Raw genomic sequence first — 21,660 nt, forward strand, 5'->3', positions numbered from 1 at the left:
TGTATAATGAAACTAAAAGAAGCTGATGAGTTTGTAAGAAATCAGGAAGAAATAAAACTCTTCCAAAAAAAGCCAAAAATTAGAAGAAAATGTGAAATATCTCATTGGAAAAACAACTGACCTTGAAAACAGATCCAGAAGAAGTAATTTCAAAATTATTGGGCTACCTGAAAGTCATGACCAGGAAAAGTTCCTAGAATTCACTTTTCAAAAAATTATACAGCAAAATTGCCCTGAGATCCTAGAAGCAGAGGGTAAAATAGAAATTTAGGGAATTCACCAGTCACATCCTAAAAGAGATCCCAAAAGAAAAACTTCCAGGAAAATTATAGCCAAATTCCAAAACTCCCAAATCAACTAGAAAATGCTAAAAGCTGCCAGAAACAAATAATTCAACTACTGAGGCTCCATAGTCAGGATTACACAGGATCTGGCAGCATCAACATTAGCTCATAGGGATTGGAATATGATATTCTGGAAGGCAAAAGATCTTGGTTTACAACTGAGAATCAACTACCCAGAAAAACTGAACATCCCCTTTCAGGGGAAAATATGGATTTTCAATGAAACAAGGGACTTTCAAACTTTCCTATTGAAACACCCAGGGCTGAAAAGAAAGTTTGATCTCCAAGTACAGGACTCTGGTGAACCATAGAGGGGGTGGATGAGAAGGACTAACTATGAGGAATTTAATGATACTGAACTGTTTGTATTCCTGCATAGGAAGAAGAAATTGATAACTCATATGAATGTTCTTATTTATAAAAGCTGTTGGAAGGAGCATATATAGACAGGACACAGGAAGGAGAGGAATATAATGGTATAATATAGTAAAAAGATGGATTCAATGGGTTATGAAGGAAAATACTGGGAGGAAGGGAAAGGAGATAAAGAAGAAGCTAAGAAATTTCACATAAAATTAAGAAAAAAGCTTTGTCAATGGAGAGGAACAGGGGAAGGCAAGGGGGAATGAGTGACCCTTCATTTTCATCATAAATGGCTCAGAGAGGGGGCAGCTAGGTGGAGCAGTGGATAAAGCATCAGCCCTGAAGTCAGGAATACCTGGGTTCAAATCCGGTCTCAGACACTTAATAATTACCTAGCTGCGTAGCCTTGGGCAAGCCACTTAACCCTATTTGCCTTGCAAAAACCTAAAAAAAGAAATGGCTCAGAGAGGAACACTTAACAGTGTATAGAAATCTATCTTACCCTGGAGAAAAATGAAGAGAGGGATGGGGGGAGGGAAGGGGGGAATAAAATAGAATAGAATTCACCAGTCACCTCCTGAAAGAGATCCCAAAAGAAAAACTTCCAGGAAAATTATAGCTAAATTCCAAAAAAGAGGGAAGATTGAGGGAGAGGGTACTTGGATACAACACACTTTTGGACAGGGCCAAGATGAAAGGAGAGAGAGAGAGTAGAATAAATGAGAGTTGGGAGGAATAGAGTGGAGGGAAATACAGCTAGTAATAGCAACTGTGGGAAAAATATTGAAGCAACTTCCCTGATGGACTTAAAATAAGAGACAGAGCCATTGGAATCTGAACACAGACTGAAGTACATTTTTATTCCTCTCTAATTATTCTTGAGATTTCTCATCTTCTTGGGGGGGGGGGGTTTATGTTTACTCTTATAACAAAATTAGTGTAATAATATAAAAATAAATCTAGAAAAAAATCATTATAGAAAACTACCATTCCATGTAGTTGGAAAATTAAATAAATAAAATATTGGGGAAAAAATAAGAAAACCAAAAAAGATTTTATCAAGCAAAAACAGTTTCAGGATTAAGTGAAATATGAATATAAAATTAGTACCTAAGGTTTTTTTTAATCTGAAATAGTAAAACAGTTCTTTCAAACTCCTCAAGAGATAACATTCTTAAGAGATAGAGATGACAATTTCCCATATAAGAGGTAAAGATTTTAACTTTATCAAGTCATTTATAATTGCCTTTAATGTTTTCTTTTTTCTGTTTCTCCTGAGTCTAGTTTTCAGTCATTCAGTTCTGTTCATTTCTTCACAAATATCTGAAACTCCCTTAGTTCATTAAATATGCATTATTTTCCATACAGGGTAACACATACCATTGCTGGCTATGCTTTGGTTGCAAGTTCCTTTGCTCTCTAGAATACATAATTCCATGACCTTGGGTTTTTTAGGGACGGGGTTTGTAAAAGCTTCTAAATCTTGTATTATTCTGACTGCAGCCCAACAACATTTTAATTGTGGTTTGCTTGTTCTTCTGGTTGCTTGTACTATTTTCTCCTTGACTTGGAAGTTTCAAAATTTAGCTATGATGTTCCTGTGAGTTTTTCTCTTTAGATCTTCAGGTAATGATCTGTAGATTTTTTTTTCTAAATCTATTTTATGGGGTGGCTAGGTGGCATAGTGGATAAAGCACCAGCCTTGGAGTCAGGAGTACCTGGGTTCAAATCCAGTCTCAGACACTTAATAATTACCTAGCTGTGTGGCCTTGGGCAAGCCACTTAACCCTGTTTGCCTTGCAAAAACCTAAAAAAAAATCTATTTTACCCTCTCATTCTAAAATATCAGGGCAATTTTCCTTCATAATCTTTTGAAGTGTTATATATTGATTCTTTTTTTGATCATAACTTTCAAGTTGTCCAACAATTCTTACATTGTTTCTTCTCAATCTATTCTCCAGGTCAGTTGTTTTTCTAATGAGATGTTTCACATTCTCTTCTTTTTTTATTCTTTTATTTCTATACTTTTTATTTTGCTTTATTATTTGTTGATATCTTATTAAGTCATTAACTTTCCCTTGCACAATTCTAATTTTTAAGGATTTATTTTCTTACATAAGTTGGGATATCTTTTGAATTTCTTGACTTCTTTCCATAATTTTCTTGCATTGCTCTTATTTTTCTCCTAATTTTTCTTCAACCTCTCTTATTTGATTTTTAAACTCCTTTTTAAGTTCTTCCAAAAAAAATCTTTTAAAGCTTGTGACCAATTTGGTTTTTTTCTTTGATATAGAAGTAACTATTTTAACTTCCCTTCCCTTCTCTTTTGCTTACTTAATACTATTATTTTTAAGTGACTTATTTCTTGTGAGTTAACTTTGTGTTAAAGTCAAGCTCCAGCCCCAAGGTGAAAGGGGAAATATCTCAGGTTTCCTTTTTTTTTCTGTTGTTTTATGACGTTTATCCAGGGACTCTGACTTCTTGTATTCCTCTGTGCCCAAGTCACAACCAGGGACCCCTGTAATGCTATTACCTCAAATCTTATTGTGTCCCTCTGACAGCTGAAAGCGTTAAGTCATACCAAAATCAGTGATTCCACAAATACTCACAAACAACTGGATTCCCACCTTCTGTGACTGCCCCCACTGGCATGTCTCAATGCTACTTGCCCAGAGTCACAGTCATAACCTCTGTCCCATCAATACAGCTGGGCCTGATACCCAGATTCAGGTCATGCAATCTTCCCCACTCAGTTGTCAGACCCTCTACACAGTTGTGAGGCAAAGTTCCTAAAACTAAAGGGTTTGTTGATCTGGTGTATCTTCCTGGAGGCATTTGTACTTCCATCAGGTCAAATCACCAATTTGGAAGATTGAGTATTTACTAACATCCTCCTAAATTATCTTTACCATGACTTGTAATCATTTTTGCGGCTCCAAGTTCAGCATATTTTATATTGTGGGGAGGAGAGGGAGATTTAGGAGAGCCAGGGAATTTCCTGCTTTATACCTCCATCTTTCCAGAATCCTCATCAGCTATATTTGAGCAATCTACAGAATAGACAGATGCCACATGGTATATCTGTTTGAAATAATGTGAAGGAAAAGGAGTTTCATATATGTTGTTTACATAGTCTCTATTTAACATGCAAGAGATTTTCTTTTTTAGAGTCATTAAGATTTATTTGATTATCTTTTTTTTACCTTAAAAGAGAGGGGAAATATAGTTTTATGTTTTCAGAACATAAACCCATAAGCCCAAAATATAGTAGTTGAGAAGTTTCCAAACATTAAACTCAGTCTTTGAATCTTGTGCTATTTTTCTGCAGTGATATTATCCACAAGTTACCTATAGTTTATTTCTTTCTCTTAATTAATACACCTTAGAATTTTACCTTAAATTACTGTAGAATAATGTAATTTTAGAATAGATTATCAAGGTCTTCTAGTTCAGTTTTCCTTCCAGTATGGCATTTTTTTTTCTAAAGTCTCTAATAGAAGGGCATTTAATCTTTGCTTTGTGAGGTAGTCTATTTCGCTGTTGGAAAGTTCTAATTTTTTGAAAATTCTTTGTCTTTGCTGATACTAAATCTGTCTCTGTATAATACCTGCTACTGATCTTCTATCCTTTGTAATCATCTTTCACATGACAGAAATCTACTAACACTGACAGGGTAAGGCAGCCAGTTTAACTAGAGTAGCAAGACATCTTGAAGGAAAGAAAGGGGGTATTATGTGTGAAACAGTCAAATCACTGCCACCATTTCCTGCTCAGATCCCAGGAAAGACAGCTCAGGACCCTAAACCCTGTGAATAGTAGCATCTCCCAAACCACAGACCCTGCTTCTGATCCAAGTTATAAAGTCTTCAAGGACAGCATCCTGGAACTGGTGTACAGAAGGGACCCAATATCCCCACCAGCACCACTGATAATTCTTGATCTACTGACACTGCTAAGAGGTAAGTTCAGCATCTAGTGACATCTCTGAGAGTCCCAGTCCTCTTCCAGTCTAGTCCCCCCATGCATCATCCAAGTATACCACTCTTTTTGGAAAGAAAACCCAGAAAATACCTCTGTAGATACTACAATATCTTTCTCATTGGCAGTCATGGCTACTTGAAAACCTAAAAAAGAAAGTTCACTGCCAAAATCTTTGGTACATTCAAATGTCTCAGCATTAGAAACATTTATTGTAGAAATGACATTAAAGGGGCAGCTGCTAGGTGGCCCAGTGGATAGAGCACTGGCCCTAGAGTCAAGAGCTAAGTTCAAATCTGATCTCAGACACTTAATAATACCTAACTGTGTGACCTTGGGCTAGTCACTTAATTCCATTGCCTTGCACAAAACAAAAACAAAACAGAAATAACATTAAAGAAAATGTATTGACATCTACTTTGTCACTGTACCTAAGAACCGTTGAGGCTTTCCAAACACAGCTGAAACCCTATGTATTATCTCCACTTTTAGAATGTGATCTCCTTTAAAAAAAAGTGCTTTCTATTTGATGTTCTGGTACTATATGTACTATAGAACTCTATTATAATTAATTATACAATTTCATTCATTCTTTTTAAATATATAAAAACTTGTCATCATTCCCTTCCCCTTGAAATCTTACTGTCTTCAGATTAAATAAATCTATTTATATAATTATCACTATCACATAGAGGTCTGTATATATAGAAAAGTGTCTTCTTTCAAAGAGCAATATCCCCATTTTATGTCATTTTATGACATTTTCAATAAAATAATTTTAAAGACATATACTATTTTTATAACTATAGGTAAATAAATGGAATCTTAGGAGGAAGTAACCACACCATTTTAAAGTATGCTTGTCATATATAAGAAAGGAAGAAATATGTGGTATTTGTTCCAAACTTTAAAAGAACAAATTTCAAAGTAATTTAAAAAAGACTACGTAAGCCTCCATTATAATAGATTCCATGGAGAAATTTACTCCAGCAAGATGTGGAGTAACAGGGGCAGCTAGGTGGCGCAGTGGATAGAGCACTGGTCTTGTAGTCAGGAGTACCTGAGTTCAAATTTGACCTCAGACACTTAATAATTACCTAGCTGTGTGGTCTTGGGCAAGCCATTTAACCCCATTGCCTTGCAAAAACTTAAAAAAAAAAAAAAAAGACGTGGAATAACAGACTGAGAGGCCCAGAACCCAGAATCCTTTCTCTTACAGTTATGTAAGAATCACCCCCTCAATAAATTAATTAATTAATTAAATGGGAGTAGGAGACAAAAGAAGGAGCACAAAATAAAATAGCCTTTTTTTTGGTTAAGGAAATGGAAAGGACAAGAAATGGAGCAAATACCCAACATGTTAAATATATCTAAAACACCAGGAGGAATATATGAAGAGTTTTTAATTTTGTTAATGTTGGAAACCCCCAGGATGGGAGTTTCTACCAATTCAGATTGCATCAAATTTATGACTTGATAAACCTGAGAGAGCTGCTTGAGGTGCATAAAGGTCAAGTGACTTAACTAGGATCAAAGAACCAGTTGGTGACAACAGGAATCTGAGCCCAGGGACTTCCTACTGCAAGCCTAACACTCACTGGACAACAGTACCTTCACAGGAAATAACAAAAACAACCCTTAATAAAAACTGAACCTGACACAATGCACATCAAATTAAATAATAAATATTTCAAAGGAAATGGAAAAAGGAAAAGGAAATTTCAAAGAAAATTCTAATAACTTTCCTCAAGATGGTAGTCAATGAAAGTACAACAGCCCAGCTCTCTCATTATTCCAGTGGAAAAAAACTGGACCAAGAAATGATTTTTTAAAAAATCCAGAGAGACTACAATAAGTGCATTTTGTCTGTCCAAATCAAAAGATCCTGTGAGCACTAGAAAAGGGTACAGATATAATAGCACAGTTATTAAACATAGTTCATGGAAAGCTTTCAGCTATGAAAATGGGGGCAAGCAATTAGGACAAATTGTGTAGATAGTAAAAAGAACCAGGAACTGAACCAGAGTTTAGACAAACTGTCTAGAGACTATAGCTATGTTACCCTGACTATCCAGGCTAAAAAAACCTAATGGTACTTAGCCAAGCAGGGCAGCAATAAATGCAGAAGACTCCACAGATTCCTGTGGTACAGATTATGAATGCAGAGCACCAGCCCTTTGAATCAGGCTGGCACACAACAGTGACTTTTGGAGTTCTTGAATAACATTTATTATACATGGAACTGATCCATTATTCAATGAATTAAGAGAATTGATTCTTCAGACCCAGATAATAGATAAATACTAAAGAAAGATCACCATTCTTTCTAGATCATAAAAGGGAAAACTGAAAAAAGTGAGAATTGCACAAGGAATAAGCCCTTAGATAAAACAACTGGAAGAATAAAAAACTTAGTATAAGGGATAAAAATGAACAAGATATATATGAAATAAAAATGACCAAGATATAAAAGATCACATAAGAAACAAAGTAGAAGGACAAAATTAAAAATACTTTACTAAAATATGAATAAGGGTAGATTCCATGAACAAAGTATAGAATATCACCAAAAATAAAAGACATTTCTAATTACAGAAAAAAAAATTTAAGAAGTTCTTATATAAATTGCAAAGAGAAAAGCAGTTAAAATTAGAAGGGGAAAAATTAATTGAGAAAAAGAAATCTTTATATCCAGTTTCCTGATAAAAGTCTGATATTCAAAATGTTTAAGGAATTAATTTAATTTTATAAGAGTATAATTGACTAAAAGATGTGAATTTTTAAATTTTTTCAAAGTTTTAAAAGGAAGAATTCCTACCTATCCAGAATTACAAAGTATAAATCACTAAAAAAAATAACTGTGAAGTTCAACTTCATACACATCAATCAAATCACATGGACAAACATTTATATGAGAAGCCCTATACTGAGCTGTGGGATAAAAAAAAAGCAAAGAATGTCCTGTGCTCAAGAAATTTCAAATGCTGTATTGTATTTTTATTTTTTCTTTACTCAATTACATTTTAAATAAATTTTTATTTGTATCTTCTGTTTTTACCATTATCAATTATCCCTAGTATCCTTATCCTTAACCTTCCCAAATATTTATCCCATATAATTATATTATAACATAGATAAAAAATCAATACACCTGATTGCTAAATTGAAAAAGGCCAAAAACATCTGAGCAAGGGGCAATACTTGTGGATCTATCATCACCATTAATACGCAGGCGAAATGTTTTATTTTATCTTTCATTCAAGCCATATTTTATAATTTGTTGCACTCACTTGTGATTTTTTTGGTATATAGTTGTTCTTTCCATATATGTTGTTGTTATTACACATTGTGTTGCTTTCCTGGCTCCGCTTTCTTCACTCTGCATTAGTTCATTAAAAGCTTTCTTTTATTCTGGTTTCATCACAGTAATCATTTCTTGCATCACAGTATATTCCATTACATTCACGTAACCACAATTTTTTTAGTCATACCCCAAATGATGGATTTTTTTTGTTTGCAATTTTTTACTATTATAAAGAAGTATTGCTACAAATATTTTGGTATATTTATAGACTTTTTTAATTGACAGTTTCCTTGAGGTATAAATCTAGTATGGAGCCTCCAATTCAGAGTATTAACATCTTAGTCACATTATTTTTGCAATTCCAAATTACTTTCCAAAATCAATGTACCATTTCACATCTCTACCGACAATGCATAAGTGTACCTATCACTCCAAAACTCCTCAAAAATTGAATATTGCCATTTTTATCATCTTTGCCAAATGGTAGGGTATGAGGCAAAGAATCAGGGTTTTTTTGAATTTCATTTCATATGTTACTAGTAATTTGGAATATTTGGTCATGTGACTTTATACATTGTAATTTTTTGAAAATTGATTATTCATATCCTTTGACCAATTATGTAGATATATATATATATTTGCAGATATATACATATGTATACATATATACACACTGGGAAATAGCTATTAATTTTGTGTGTGTGTATATGTATACACATCCATATATGGCTATTGTGATAGACATTCACACACACACACATATATTTATAGCCTTTCTGTTTAATAAGTTCTTGTTGATTGACAATATTTATTTTACTAATATCTTTGGATTTACATAGAAAAATTTCTAAGGATCTGAAAAAATTATCCAACTAAGTCAAATCAAAAAATAATTTTAGTCTCATTAATTTGACTATCTCTTCCAAAGTCAATATTGCAATCTATCCTAAGTGATTGTCCAAGGACTTCCATACCTTTCCTAGAGGGGAACCAAACATATTCTAGAGGCCTTCCTTACTTTCTCATGACATGATAGAGTTACCTCTTGAGCTCTCTATTCAGGGTTATTTGCTTTCACTTTTTTCACTTTTTTTATTAACACATTTCTTCACTAATTTACTTCACTTCTTTGAAGTTTCTTATTTATTATATAATGCAGCCTGCTCAAAATCTTTCCCTTATCTACATTTCATTCTTTTTGATGGTCATTTTTAATTCCTTGAAGACTCCAAAGTATTAAAATTGATAGAACATTGACATCAAAAAAGGTAAGCCTTTTTTTCCTTTGGAGAAGGAAATATAGCCAGTCTTCTCCTTATATTTCTGAGCCCACCTCACTACTAATTTGTATCTTTTTCCTATACATATATGACAGCATACATGTCTACATATATTTTTTTGTTTTGTTTTTTAGGTTTTTGAAAGGCAAATGGGGTTAAGTGGCTTGCCCAAAGCCACACAGCTAGGTAATTATTAAGTGTCTGAGACTGGATTTGAACTCAGGTACTCCTGACTCCAGAGTAGGTGCTCTATGCACTGTGCCACCTAGCCACCCCTTACATATATGTTTTAAAATTTTTATATATATATATATATATATATATATATATATATATATATATAAATTCAATATCCATCCATATATATATATATATATATATATATATATATATATATATATACACATATCACATAAAGGCTCCATAGATTGTCTATTTCATGATTTGAACAACTGACATTCTTATCTTCTTATTTTTTAGACCATGGATGATTATTAGAACAAACTCTTTTCACTTAATCAGTCAACAAGCATTTATTAAATGCTTATTATACACAGTGGATAGAGCACCAGCCCTGGAGTCTGGAGGATCTGAGTTCAAATCCAGCCTTAGACACTTAATAATTCCCTAGTGGTGTGACCTTGGGCAAGTCACTTGCAAAACACCCCCCCAAAAAAATAAATGCTTATTATACATCAGGAACTAAATATGAGTATATAAAGAAAAAGTAAATAATGGTTTCTTTCCTCAAGAAGTTTATATTATTTTGAATTATATCAGGTATTTTCTCTGAAGATTGTAATATTTGGGGGGCATAATTGCAACTATAAATAAGAATATATGGAATACCTTACCAAACTGTATATTTCTTCAACTTGAACCTCCTGCTAGATCTCCCCCATTACAGTGGCAAACAACTCTGATAAGCTTCAATCTCTATTTTATGCCTTATCTGATATGTATGGTCAGAGTTATTAAAAAAACAACCTCTAGGGGGCAGCTAGGTGGTATAGTGGATAGAGCACTGGCCCTGGAGTCAGGAGTACCTGAGTTGAAATCCAGCTTCAGTCACTTAATAATTACCTAGCTATGTGACCTTAGGCAAGTCACTTAACCCCACTGCCTTACCAAAAAAAAAAAAATCTCTGTTGTTTTTTTGTTTCAAGAAATCTTCAAAAATGTTGATATTTGAAAGACAGATCTCTTGTTGGAAAAGAGTCAGCATCATTAAATGTAAATCTGAGAAAATATTCAATAAAATACAGAAATAAGAAACCTGTGCTTGAAATACTATATACATGAGTTTAGATTTCAGAATGCACATTTATATTGTGCATTACAATTTATGGAGGAGAAGGAAGAAGGAAGAAGGAGGGGGGAGGAAAAATTGGAGGAGGAGGAGGAAAAAAGAAGAAAATTATGAAGATGATGAAGATGATAATGATGATGGTGATGATGATGATGATGATGTTGTTGATGGCATTGGTAGAGATGGTAGAGATGATCTGTTGCTGAACTTTCACCAGATGTCACCAGAACTCTTGCAATATTCATGGACAGGTGCCAAGAGATAGCTATTAGGGAAATACAAAAAGAGTCACAATGAGTCAGTTTCCACCAAACTTGACAAAAGGAGATAGCCAGAGAGGTCTATGGAAGATGGAGACTGGAATAGATTACTCCAGCAGTCAGGGAAAAGGGCACAGTTGGGCAAGAAGTCTCAAACCCATTCCATATGCCTTGATAGAAATGGGTGCCATCTATAAGCTTTGTCTCCCACTTTCCTGTTCTAAGTCAAAGATCCAGGATATCCTGAGGAAAAAACATACATCCAGGTGCCCAGGAGTAGGGAAGAGCTATTGATCTTAGACTACATACCAAGGCAAAAGCATGTTCAAAAGTAAATAGCCACTGAGTGGCAAGACCCAGAAGCAGAACAAGGTATCAGTTACTGTTTCAAGCCCAGACTGAATCTGTTAAAGTTAATCCAGTTCAGAACTACCAGAGCAGATGGAAATCTGCAGTTCTGTTATTCTGAAGAGTTGGTTGATAATTACAGAGGCCAGCATCAGTCTACTGATCCAAATCCACATTGGGAATAAGCAGAGGAAAGATAGGGATTGGCAATAAAACTTTAACTTAGATCAGACAACTTTGTGAGCACTGAAAGCTTACAAATCCTTCTGAGTTCTCCCTGAGATCCTAAAATAATGCAAAACTCAATACTCCAAGAAAGTAGCAAAAGAGGGGCGGTTAGGTGGCGCAGTGGATAAAGCACCGGCCTTGGAGTCAGGAGTACCTGGGTTCAAATCCGGTCTCAGACACTTAATAATTACCTAGCTGTGTGGCCTTGGGCAAGCCACTTAACCCCGTTTGCCTTGCAAAAAAAAAAATCTAAAAAAAACAAACAACAAAAAAAAAAGTAGCAAAAGGACCAGTCCCCTTCATCAACATCCCAACCTGAGCATTAACTCTGAAGTCAGAAAGAAGGCTATAAGAACTAGCATGTGTATAAATGCATGGGCATGCATGTGCACACACACACACACACACACACACATACACCATCATGAATAGCTGTTAAGATGGTAAGGTGACACACAAGATACAAACCTAGAAAAAGAGAATGAATCCATAATACCTACAAGTAAAGATTCAAAGAAAATAAAATATGGACACAAATTCAAATAGAATGTCTTGGAAGAGATGAAGCAAGAGTTTAAAAAAACAATTAAAATAATTCCATCAATAGAATGAGAGTAATATAGGGGGAAACTGAAAAGCAATGAGATCTATAGAAGAACGACCTGGAAAAGAAATTAACAGTTTGGTAGGGGCGGCTAGGTGGTGTAGTGGATAGAGTAAGGACCATGGAGTCAGGAGTACCTGAGTTCAAACCTGGCCTCAGACACTTAATTACCTAGCTGTGTGGCACTGGACAAGCCACTTAACCCCATTGCCTTGCAAAAAAAAAAAAAACAGTTTGGTACATGAGGTATAAAGTCATGTCCAGGAAAATAATTCCCTGAATGAACCATAAGAAACTGATGACTCTAGGAGGTAACCACAAATATATTTTTTAAAAATCAAAAGTGTGAAAAAAAGAAGAAAAAATTATGGTAAAAAAGCTGACCTGAAAAACTGGTTGAGAGATAATTTAAGAATCATTGGATTGGACAGCACCATAAAAAGAGCTTAGAAATCATTTTTCAAGAAAACTGCCCAGATTTCTTAGAACTAGAAGAAAGTAGGAATAGAAAGAACTCCCTGGTCACCCCCTAAAATAAAACTCAAAATGAAAACTCCAAGGAACATCATAGCCAAAACTCAGAGCTTATAGGTCAAAAAAGAAATAAAGCAAATTACCAGAAAGTACTCAAAAATAAGGAACAAAAGTGAAGATCACAACAGAAAACATAATACAATATTCCAGAAGGCAAAGTCTGTAGTATAACAGCCAATAATAACTTATGCAACAAAGATATAGATATAGATATAGATATAGATATAGATATAGATATAGATATAGATATAGATATAGATATAGATGTAGATATAGATATAGATGTAGATATAGATATAGATAGGGATATATTGCACATATATAATCCAACTGGATTTAAAAAACTCTATTGAAATAGAAGACTTCCAAGTATTCCTGATGAAAAGGTAAGAGCAACATAAAAACTTTGAAGTTTGATCACAGGAGTTAAGAGAAATCTAAAAAGGTAAACACAAAAACACAATCATAAATAAACATATTCTAATATGAGGATATGATACTCTGAACTTTATATTATCATCAGTTGTCACAAAGATCATCAAATTGAATAGATAGTCTTAGAATGGTTATCTTATCCTTCTTAAAAGAAGGATAAAAAGGGAGGAGACACAGTATACACTAGGGAAATAGGGAAGGCAAAAGTTAAGGAAAACTCTCAGCTAATTAGGGTGAACAAGTAGAAATCTATACAAAGAAGGATAGGTAGGAATGCAGCACTTAGTTGACAGTGCTCTCATCTGAAAAGTTCAAAGAAGGAAGAATATGCACATATTAAACAGATACAATTATGTACAGAAATAATTTCACTCACCATGGAAATAGAAAAGTAAAGGAAAAGAGGAAAAGGGAGAATTTCAGGGAGAGAAGATTAATAATATGTTCATTCTAAGAAAAAAAAATTCTAACTATAGATGTTAAAAAAGGTATTTGATAAAATATGAATAGATGGTCAAAAATAAGAAAAGGGATAGTTATAGAGAAACCTGTGAAGTCATGCATGAACTAGTATAAAATAAAGTGAACACAACCAGGAGAACAACTTAAACAATGACTACCAAAAAAAAACAACTTTGAAAAAGTTAGGAACTCTTATCAGCAAAATGACCAACCACTTCAGAGGAATAATGATGAAACTTGCTACTCACTTCCTCATAGCTGAAAGATCCAGAATGCAGAATAAAATACACACACACACACACACACACACAAAATCACATAGAAAGACATATATAGATGTGTGTAGATATTTTGAAAATACAGACATAAATTTATAGACAGATATGAGAGATATAGATATGTGTATATGCTCTTTTCATATATATATATATATATATATATATATATATATATATATATATACACATGTATGTTTCTAGCAAGGATTTCCTTTTTTTATTCTCAACTAGTGGGTGGGAGGTATTTTACTTATGGAAAAAATATCATTTAATTGTAATAAACCTAATAAATTAGAACAGAAATATAGAATGGAAACAATAAAATAAAATAATTAGCTATTCTTATTTCTAAAACAGAAAAAACCTAGTTGCTAATATCAAAAAATTAAATTTGATAATTTATAAATCACTAGAAAATAGTTTCCCAGGGCGGCTAGCTGGAATAGCGAATAAAGCACTGACCCTGGAGTCAGGAGTACCTGGGTTCAAATCCGGTCTCAGACACTTAATAATTACCTAGCTGTGTGGCCTTGGGCAAGACACTTAACCCTGTTTGCTTTGCAGAAACCTAAAAAAAGAAAAAAAAACCAAAAAAAAAAGAAAAAAAAGAAAAAAAAAGAAAATAGTTTCCCCATTATATGCCAACAAAATTGATAATTTAAGTGAAAGGACCAGTATTTACAAAAACATAAACCATCCAAATAAGCAAAATGAAAAATAAAAATTTAAATAATTCCATCTCAGAAAAAAATAAATTGAATATTCAATAAATCTGGAAGAAAAAAGATCAGATGAGTTTTCATGTAGAATCTATCAAGTATTTTAGTTCCTTTATTACAAAAAAACTGCTAAATTATAAATAGAAACTATACTAACAAATTCTTTCAAAGCTAGAAATAAGATTTTGAGGTATGAAGTATAGAAAGAATACTATTAACCAATATTCCTAAGGAATATTGATGCAAATGTTAAGTATTCAAAATCCATTGAATAAAATTTTAGCAAAGAGGCTATGGCAACATCCTGCAAAATTATACACTATAAGTTAAATTTACACCACTAATTTGTCATTAGTACAATAAAAACCCTATACATAATATGTTATATTTTTAAGTCTATCAAGATAAACAGAAAATTCTTCTGACAACATAAAACACCCATTTGGTTTTTTTTAAAACATCTCTAGAAAGCATGGACACAAATAGATCTTTCCTTATTATATCAGAGTATTTATCTAGAACTCAGTTCCAGCACTAGATGTATAGAACAAAATGCTAGACCTTTCCAGCACACTGACAAACTCAATCCATATATATATATATATATATATATATATATATATATATATATATATATATATATATATATAATGATTCTTACCACAATAAGCTACAAATTGAAACATGACATATTATGTGCATATAACTGTCATCATAATGCAGAACAATTAAAGGAACAAACGAGAAGGCATTTCACAATTCAGAAAAATGAGGAATTGTTCCTCATGACATAAGACATAGAGAAGGTTGCAGGTAATCAAGTGGATAATTTCAATTACTTAAAATTAAACATTTTCTGTAGTAAACTGTAAAACAATCTTTACAATTAATGTTTCTGACAAAGGAGTCATTTCTAAAATACACAGAGAACTGAGTCAAATTTTTTAAAAAAGCCATTTCCCAATTGACAAATGGTCAAAGGATATGCAAAGGCAATTTACAGATGAGGAGATCAAAGCAATCCATAGTCATATGAAAAATTGCACTAAATCATTACTTATTAGAGAAATGCAAATTAAAGCTTCTCTGAGTTACCATATCACACCTCTCAGACTGACCAATATGACCAGAAAGGATAAGGATCATTGTTGGAAGGTTGTGGGAGATCTGGGATACTATTACATTATTGGTGGAGCTGTGAATTCATCCAACCTTTCTGGAGAGAAATTTGGAACTATGCCCAAAAGGCAACACAAATGTACATACCCTTTGACCCAGCAATACCACTACTGGGTCTATATCCTGAAGAGATGATGAAAAAGGGTAAAAACATCACTTGTACAAAAAATATTCATAGCAGCCCTGTTTGTGGTGGCAAAGAATTGGAAATCAAGTAAATGTCCTTCAATTAGGGAATGGCTTAGCAAACTATTGTTCTATTAGAAACCAGGAGGGATGGGAATTCAGGCAAGCCTGGAGGGAATTGCATGAACTGATGCTGAGTGGGATGAGCATACCCAGAAAGATAATGTACACCCTAACAGTAACATGGGGGCAATGATCAACCTTGATGAACTTGTTCATTCCATCAGTGCAACAATCAGGGACAATTTGGGGCTGTCTGCAATGTAGAATACCATCTGTATCTAGAAAGAGAATTATGAACTTTGAACAAAGACCAAGGACTATTAATTTTTAAGGTAGAAAAAAAAACTGATGTCTTATTATGTAATCTTGCTATTTCTTATACTCTATTTTTCTTCCTTAGGGATATGATTTCTGTCTCATCACATTCAATTTGGATCAAGGTATACCATGGAAACAATGTAAAGACTGGCAGATTGCCTTTTGGGGGGGGGGGAGTAAGATTAGGGGAAAAATTGTAAAACTCAAAATAAAAAAATTAAACATTTTCTAGGGGAAAAATCAATGCAGATAAAATCCGAAGGGGAATAGTTATGTGAAAAAAAAAATTTGCAATAAATTTCTTTAATGAAATTAGAGATGCATAAGAAATTGTTTCAAATATGTAAGAACAAGAGGTATTCTCCAATTTTAAATTGTGAAAAAACATGAAGTTTTTTAAATATACAAGCTCAATTTTAATAGCTTTAAAGCTATTAAAATATTAAAAACTTTAAAATATGCAACTATATGAAAAAATGCTCCAAATCACTAATAATTGGAGAAAAAATAAATTTCAAATAATTCAAAGCTAGTTTGAGAATGATGACAAAAAAAGAAAATAGCAATTGTTGGAGTGTCTGGCAGGACAGACACACCAATTCACTCTTTGTGGACCTGTGAATTGGAATAGCCATCATATATAGCAATTGGAAGTATACTCCAAAATTCAATAAAATTAATGTTTGCTTTCCCCTTAAAGTCTCCCATAATAAAATTTAAAAAAATACAGCACAACTTTATGCTTATCATTTGGGGAGATTCTGGTAAGTTTTAATATCAGCAAATGAGATTTCTGTTTTTAGACAATGGAAAGAATAAATATACTATAACAGGTGATTTTTTACCCGGTGACCTTTGCTTACGTATAAAGAGGAGTTCTGTGGTGATACATTATCATGATAAGCAGCTCAGCAGCTCCCAGGTTTGACAAATTAGAGTTACTTCTGCTTTATTCCGTGCAGGAGGGAGGGGATATCAACCTACGCAGCAACTATTCCCAAGGCAACAGGAGTTTTACCGCCTATACAATGACTCTGGTTGTTACACTGTCATGAGGTGATACCCTGGGATGAGGTGATATAGTTGGAAGCTAATTTTAATTCATCAATATTTCATTTACGCTAGACATATTCGCTGCAACCACCCACCCGAAAAAAAAGATTCAGATATCCAAGGAGCTCTAATCTCAGCTGATCTTTTTAAACCAACCACATTCTCCCATCACAGTTTCCTCGGCCTTCCGGTGGATTTACACTCCCACTTTCCATGAGTCTGTATGGACATAAAGTCTGCATTTCCTGCATCCATCGATTTAGAACAAGCGTCTAATCCTTGCAGATTTATTTCTTCATTGACTAAAAACATCGATGCCGCCTATAACTAAATGCAGTCCATTGGAAAGCTGACCACATCTCTAATCTACAGGCCAACTTTTGCGGGTAGTGAGATGACCTTGAATACTATTCTCCCTCAGACCACCCACTTCATCTACTCATTTCCTCTTCTGAAGCGTTGAATCTCCTACTGAATTTTAAAGGGCAACATGTCTTCTGCAATGCACCAGACTAAGCAAGAAAAACCTCAATCCCACGCACTGCTTCCCTGACCATAAAGTCTAAATGAGATTTATTGTGTCTGAAAAAGGGGAGCTCCTAGGTGCAAAACAATATTATGACGATACAAATGAAAGGCGAGCAATCTTGTGGGAGGGGGAGGAAATATAATGGGGAGGAGAGAGACGGGAGGAGATTTAGCAAGACTCACCTTGTGCAGCTTCCACATAGCCCCCAAAGCCTTGACTTCATGACTAGAGTGTTTGCCCTCTTCTAAACACTGGTAGCACACGGGCATCTTGCACTGGACGCAATACATACTGTGGTTTTCCAGCTCATGATCCGTGCAGGTGGAAATTTTGCGGGGACTCAACCTCCGACTAACTCGGCCTTGGGCTGGGGGTACCAGTCGGTGTTTAGCCAAAGGTCCCCTAGGTGGGTGGCATCTGAGCCGACAGGGGTCACAGTAGAAAACATCGCACTGTTCACACATCACCGTAGCCTCCTTGGGAGCCTTTTCGCAAAGCTGGCACTTGAGGGCCGCGGCTTTGCTCTGCTGATAGCGATCGATGACGCCTTCCAGAACGCGGTTTTTGGGAAAGCCGCGCAATCCCCGGTCATCTAGGATCAGGCTGCGGTGACACTGTGGACAAGTGATGCAGGAGTTGCGCGGCACTGGGGCCAGGGGAGCTGACAAGTGGGCCGCGGGGGGTGGCATGGCCGGGGGGAACACTCGGACTCCGTTGGGAGACTTCTGGCACGGAGTGGTGGGAGCACTGGCGAAACCTGCATAGGACCCGTAGCCGCTGTCTGCTTCGCTGTACAGACTCATCTTATCCATGTCCAGATAATCATAATCAGAGACCCCAGAACCCGAGGCCCGGCGGCTCTGGGGAGACTCGGACTCCGGGGTCTGTACTAGGATGTTGCGGGCGCACGCTTGGCACAGATTGTGAGAGCAAGGCAGAATGATGGGCTCTCGATAGAAAGAACCGCACACCGGACATTTTAGCTCCTCTTCCATTTCTTCCATAGGAGGGCTGGGCTGGTAAACCAAACGGCTACAGACAGGTACCAGAGACCTATTAGTCTCCTCAAGTCAATAGGCTAGACTTGGCAGCACCTAGGCCTACAGTAGCGCAGCAGCAGAGTTACCTTCCAAGGTCCCCGAAATCTAAAAGCAGACTCTTCCCTCTGGCTGGCAGAAAAGGAGCGAGATAACCTGGACCTCCTCCTCGCTACTGCTCGGCCCATTGGGGGAATGAGGATGAATCGCGACCTGCCATTGGCTCAGATCCCTTTCAGTCACCTTGCCTCCGCAGATAAGCTAGGGATTGGGGGGAGTAGGCGGAGAGATGGGGGTTGGGGGGTGTTGATGACCTAAGGAGTCTGCGCCTCAATACCCTCTAGAGTTTTCTGTGGGGGAACAATTCACTTTGTTTTCTGCTTTCCCATCTTCACTCCTCTCTACTTGAGCAGAGGATGTGAAAAAAAACCCAACCAAATAAGAGAAAACTTTCTCCAGAGGCTATTTTGTCAGAAGGTTCCCCCCCCCACCCCCCACCCAAGATTGGTTGCTTTCTATGTCTTTTCTACTGAAGCAGCTCTTCAGGAACACTGTATAAACCGTTTATTTATGGTCTTCTGTCAAAAAGCAAGCTTGCTCATTTTCCAGCAAGGATGGGTGGGAACTTTTTTCACCTTGTGTGCTAAACTTTGAATTTCAATGCTTAAAAGGTTTCTGGTTTGACCTCAGCCTCAGTCTCAATTCTCTTTTACTTTCAATCCGTATGAAAAGATCCCCTTTTTCCACACCGCAAAATGTACCGTCATGGTCTCACGGGGGCATGAGCTCAAGTTCAATAAGTAACAAAAGAAATAATCACAGGAACCAAGGATAAACAAAAACAAGTGGTTATCGGAGGGGAAGAATACCAGGGAAATGGAAGGACACCTCTTAATATCACTTCTTAACAATACACATTTTCATTTTTATCATTTATTTATAACATTCTTTTTTCTTGGTTTTCGCAAGGCAGTGGGTTTAAGTGACTTGCACAAGGTCACACAGCTAGGTAATTATTAAATGTCTGAGGTCAAATCTGAACTCAGATACTCCTAATTCCAGGGTTGGTGCTCTATTCACTGCACCACCTAGCCGCCCATGGATCATTTTTTCATGTCAGGATTGAGAGATTTGATTTCTTCCTAAAACTGCCTGTCCATATCAATGGACCATTTATCAATAAGGGAACAGTATTTATTTTTATAAATTTATATAGTTCCATACATATTTGAGAAATGAGGGCTTTATGACAGAAATTGTGAAACTGTTGCCCTAGTTTCCTGTTGTCTAATTTTAGCTGCATTGGTTTTCTTTGAGCAACGCCTTTTTAATTTCAGGCAATCAAAATTATCCATTATATTTTTTGTGATCCTCTTTATCTTTTGGTCATAAACTTTTGCCTTAGCCATAGTACTGATAGGTAAATTTCCCCATGCTCCCCTAATTTACTCATCCTTTCTGTCTAAATCATGTACCCATTTTTAACTTATCTTGGTATTTTGTGGGAGATGTTGTTCTGTAGTTTTCCAAACTGTTTCCAGTTGCCTCAGAAATTTTTGTCAAATAGTGAGTTCTTTCCCACATAGCTTGAATCTTTGGGTTGGTCTAAAACATTAGATTACTATAATCAACTACAACAGTGTACTGTGTATCTTCATTTACGGCATCCTTGTTTTTTAACTAGTACCAGGTTGCTTTCATGATTACTGCTGTTACATAGTTTGAAATCTAATACTGCTAGGCTGCCTTCCTTCACAATTTTTCATTGATTATCTTGATTTTCATGATCTTTTGTTCTTCTAGATGTATTTTGTTATTTTTTCTAGCTCTATATTTTTCAGTATTTTGATTGCTATGCCACTGAGTAAATTAATTTAGGTAGAATTGTCATTTTCATTACATTGACTTGGTCTTTCAATGAGCATTTACTATTGCTCATTGTTTTAGGTATCCCTTTTTTGTCTAGAATGCATTTTGTGTTCTTATATTCATTGGGTTTATTTTGTTAGGTAGACTCCATTTTAAATTGCCTGCAGTTAAGTTTAAGTAGAATTTCTCTATTTCCTTCTACTTGGTTCTGTTGGCAATATATAGAAATACTGATGATTTATGTGGGTTTGTTTTATATCATGAAAATTTCTAAAATTATTTTTTTTAGATTTTTGCAAGGCAAATGGGGTTAAGTGGCTGGCTCAAGGCCACACAACTAGGTAATTATTAAGTGTCAGACCTGATTTGAACCCAGGTACTCCTGACTCCAAGGCCAGTGCTTTATCCACTACACCACCTAGCCGCCCCATAATTATTCATTCTTTCAATTAATTTTCTAGGGTTCTCTATGCCATATCATCTTCATAGAGTAATAGTTGTATTTCCTCATTGCCTATTCTTATTCATGCATTTTCTTTCTTATCTTTTTGTGATAGCTAGTATTTCTAGCACATTGTACAGTGAAGATAATGGATATCCTTCCTTCACCCTTGATGTTATTGGAAAATCTCCTAGTTTATTACAATTACAAGTAATGTTTGCACTTGCCTTTAGAGTGTGCTTATCTTTTAAAGTTCCATTTATCCCTGTACTTTCCTGTGTTTCTCTTAGGAGTGGGTATTGTATTTTATTAATTTTTTTCTGTATGGTTTCCATTTTTCTTATCATTTATGCATATAACTTTACTTTTTAGTCACCCCTGCATTCCTGGCATAAATTGGACCTGGTCATCATTTAACCAATCTCAATTTTATTTACTATGTGCACATGTAAAGAGAATTCGAGGGTTTCTTTCCCCTTATATCAAATAGGTCTTGAGAGAAAATTTATTCAAAAAATCAAAGAACACAAATAAGAACAGAATTAAAAACTTTTGTACTAGAAGCAATCAGCAGTATGGAGTGAAGAGAAATGAAGGT

General features: G+C 35.2%; 1 protein-coding gene across 4 annotated transcripts in view; it reads right to left on the reverse strand.

Moving 5' to 3' along the window:
* The window catches only part of TRIM9 (tripartite motif containing 9), a 159,110-nt gene extending 140,145 nt beyond the window's left edge, over positions 1-18,965 (reverse strand). For 2 of the 4 annotated variants that reach the window (XM_074213468.1, XM_074213470.1), the window contains exon 1: positions 17,897-18,963. In XM_074213468.1, coding sequence (XP_074069569.1) covers positions 17,897-18,718 — 822 coding nt within the window. In that variant the 5' untranslated portion in view covers positions 18,719-18,963. Of the gene's footprint in view, positions 1-17,896 lie in introns of all 4 variants that reach the window. The other 2 variants (XM_074213467.1, XM_074213469.1) reach the window with 2 other exon arrangements.
* Positions 18,966-21,660: the final 2,695 nt, after the last annotated feature.

The sequence above is a fragment of the Macrotis lagotis genome, chromosome 1 (assembly GCF_037893015.1).
Source record: "Macrotis lagotis isolate mMagLag1 chromosome 1, bilby.v1.9.chrom.fasta, whole genome shotgun sequence".
NCBI classification, from domain to species: domain Eukaryota; kingdom Metazoa; phylum Chordata; class Mammalia; order Peramelemorphia; family Peramelidae; genus Macrotis; species Macrotis lagotis.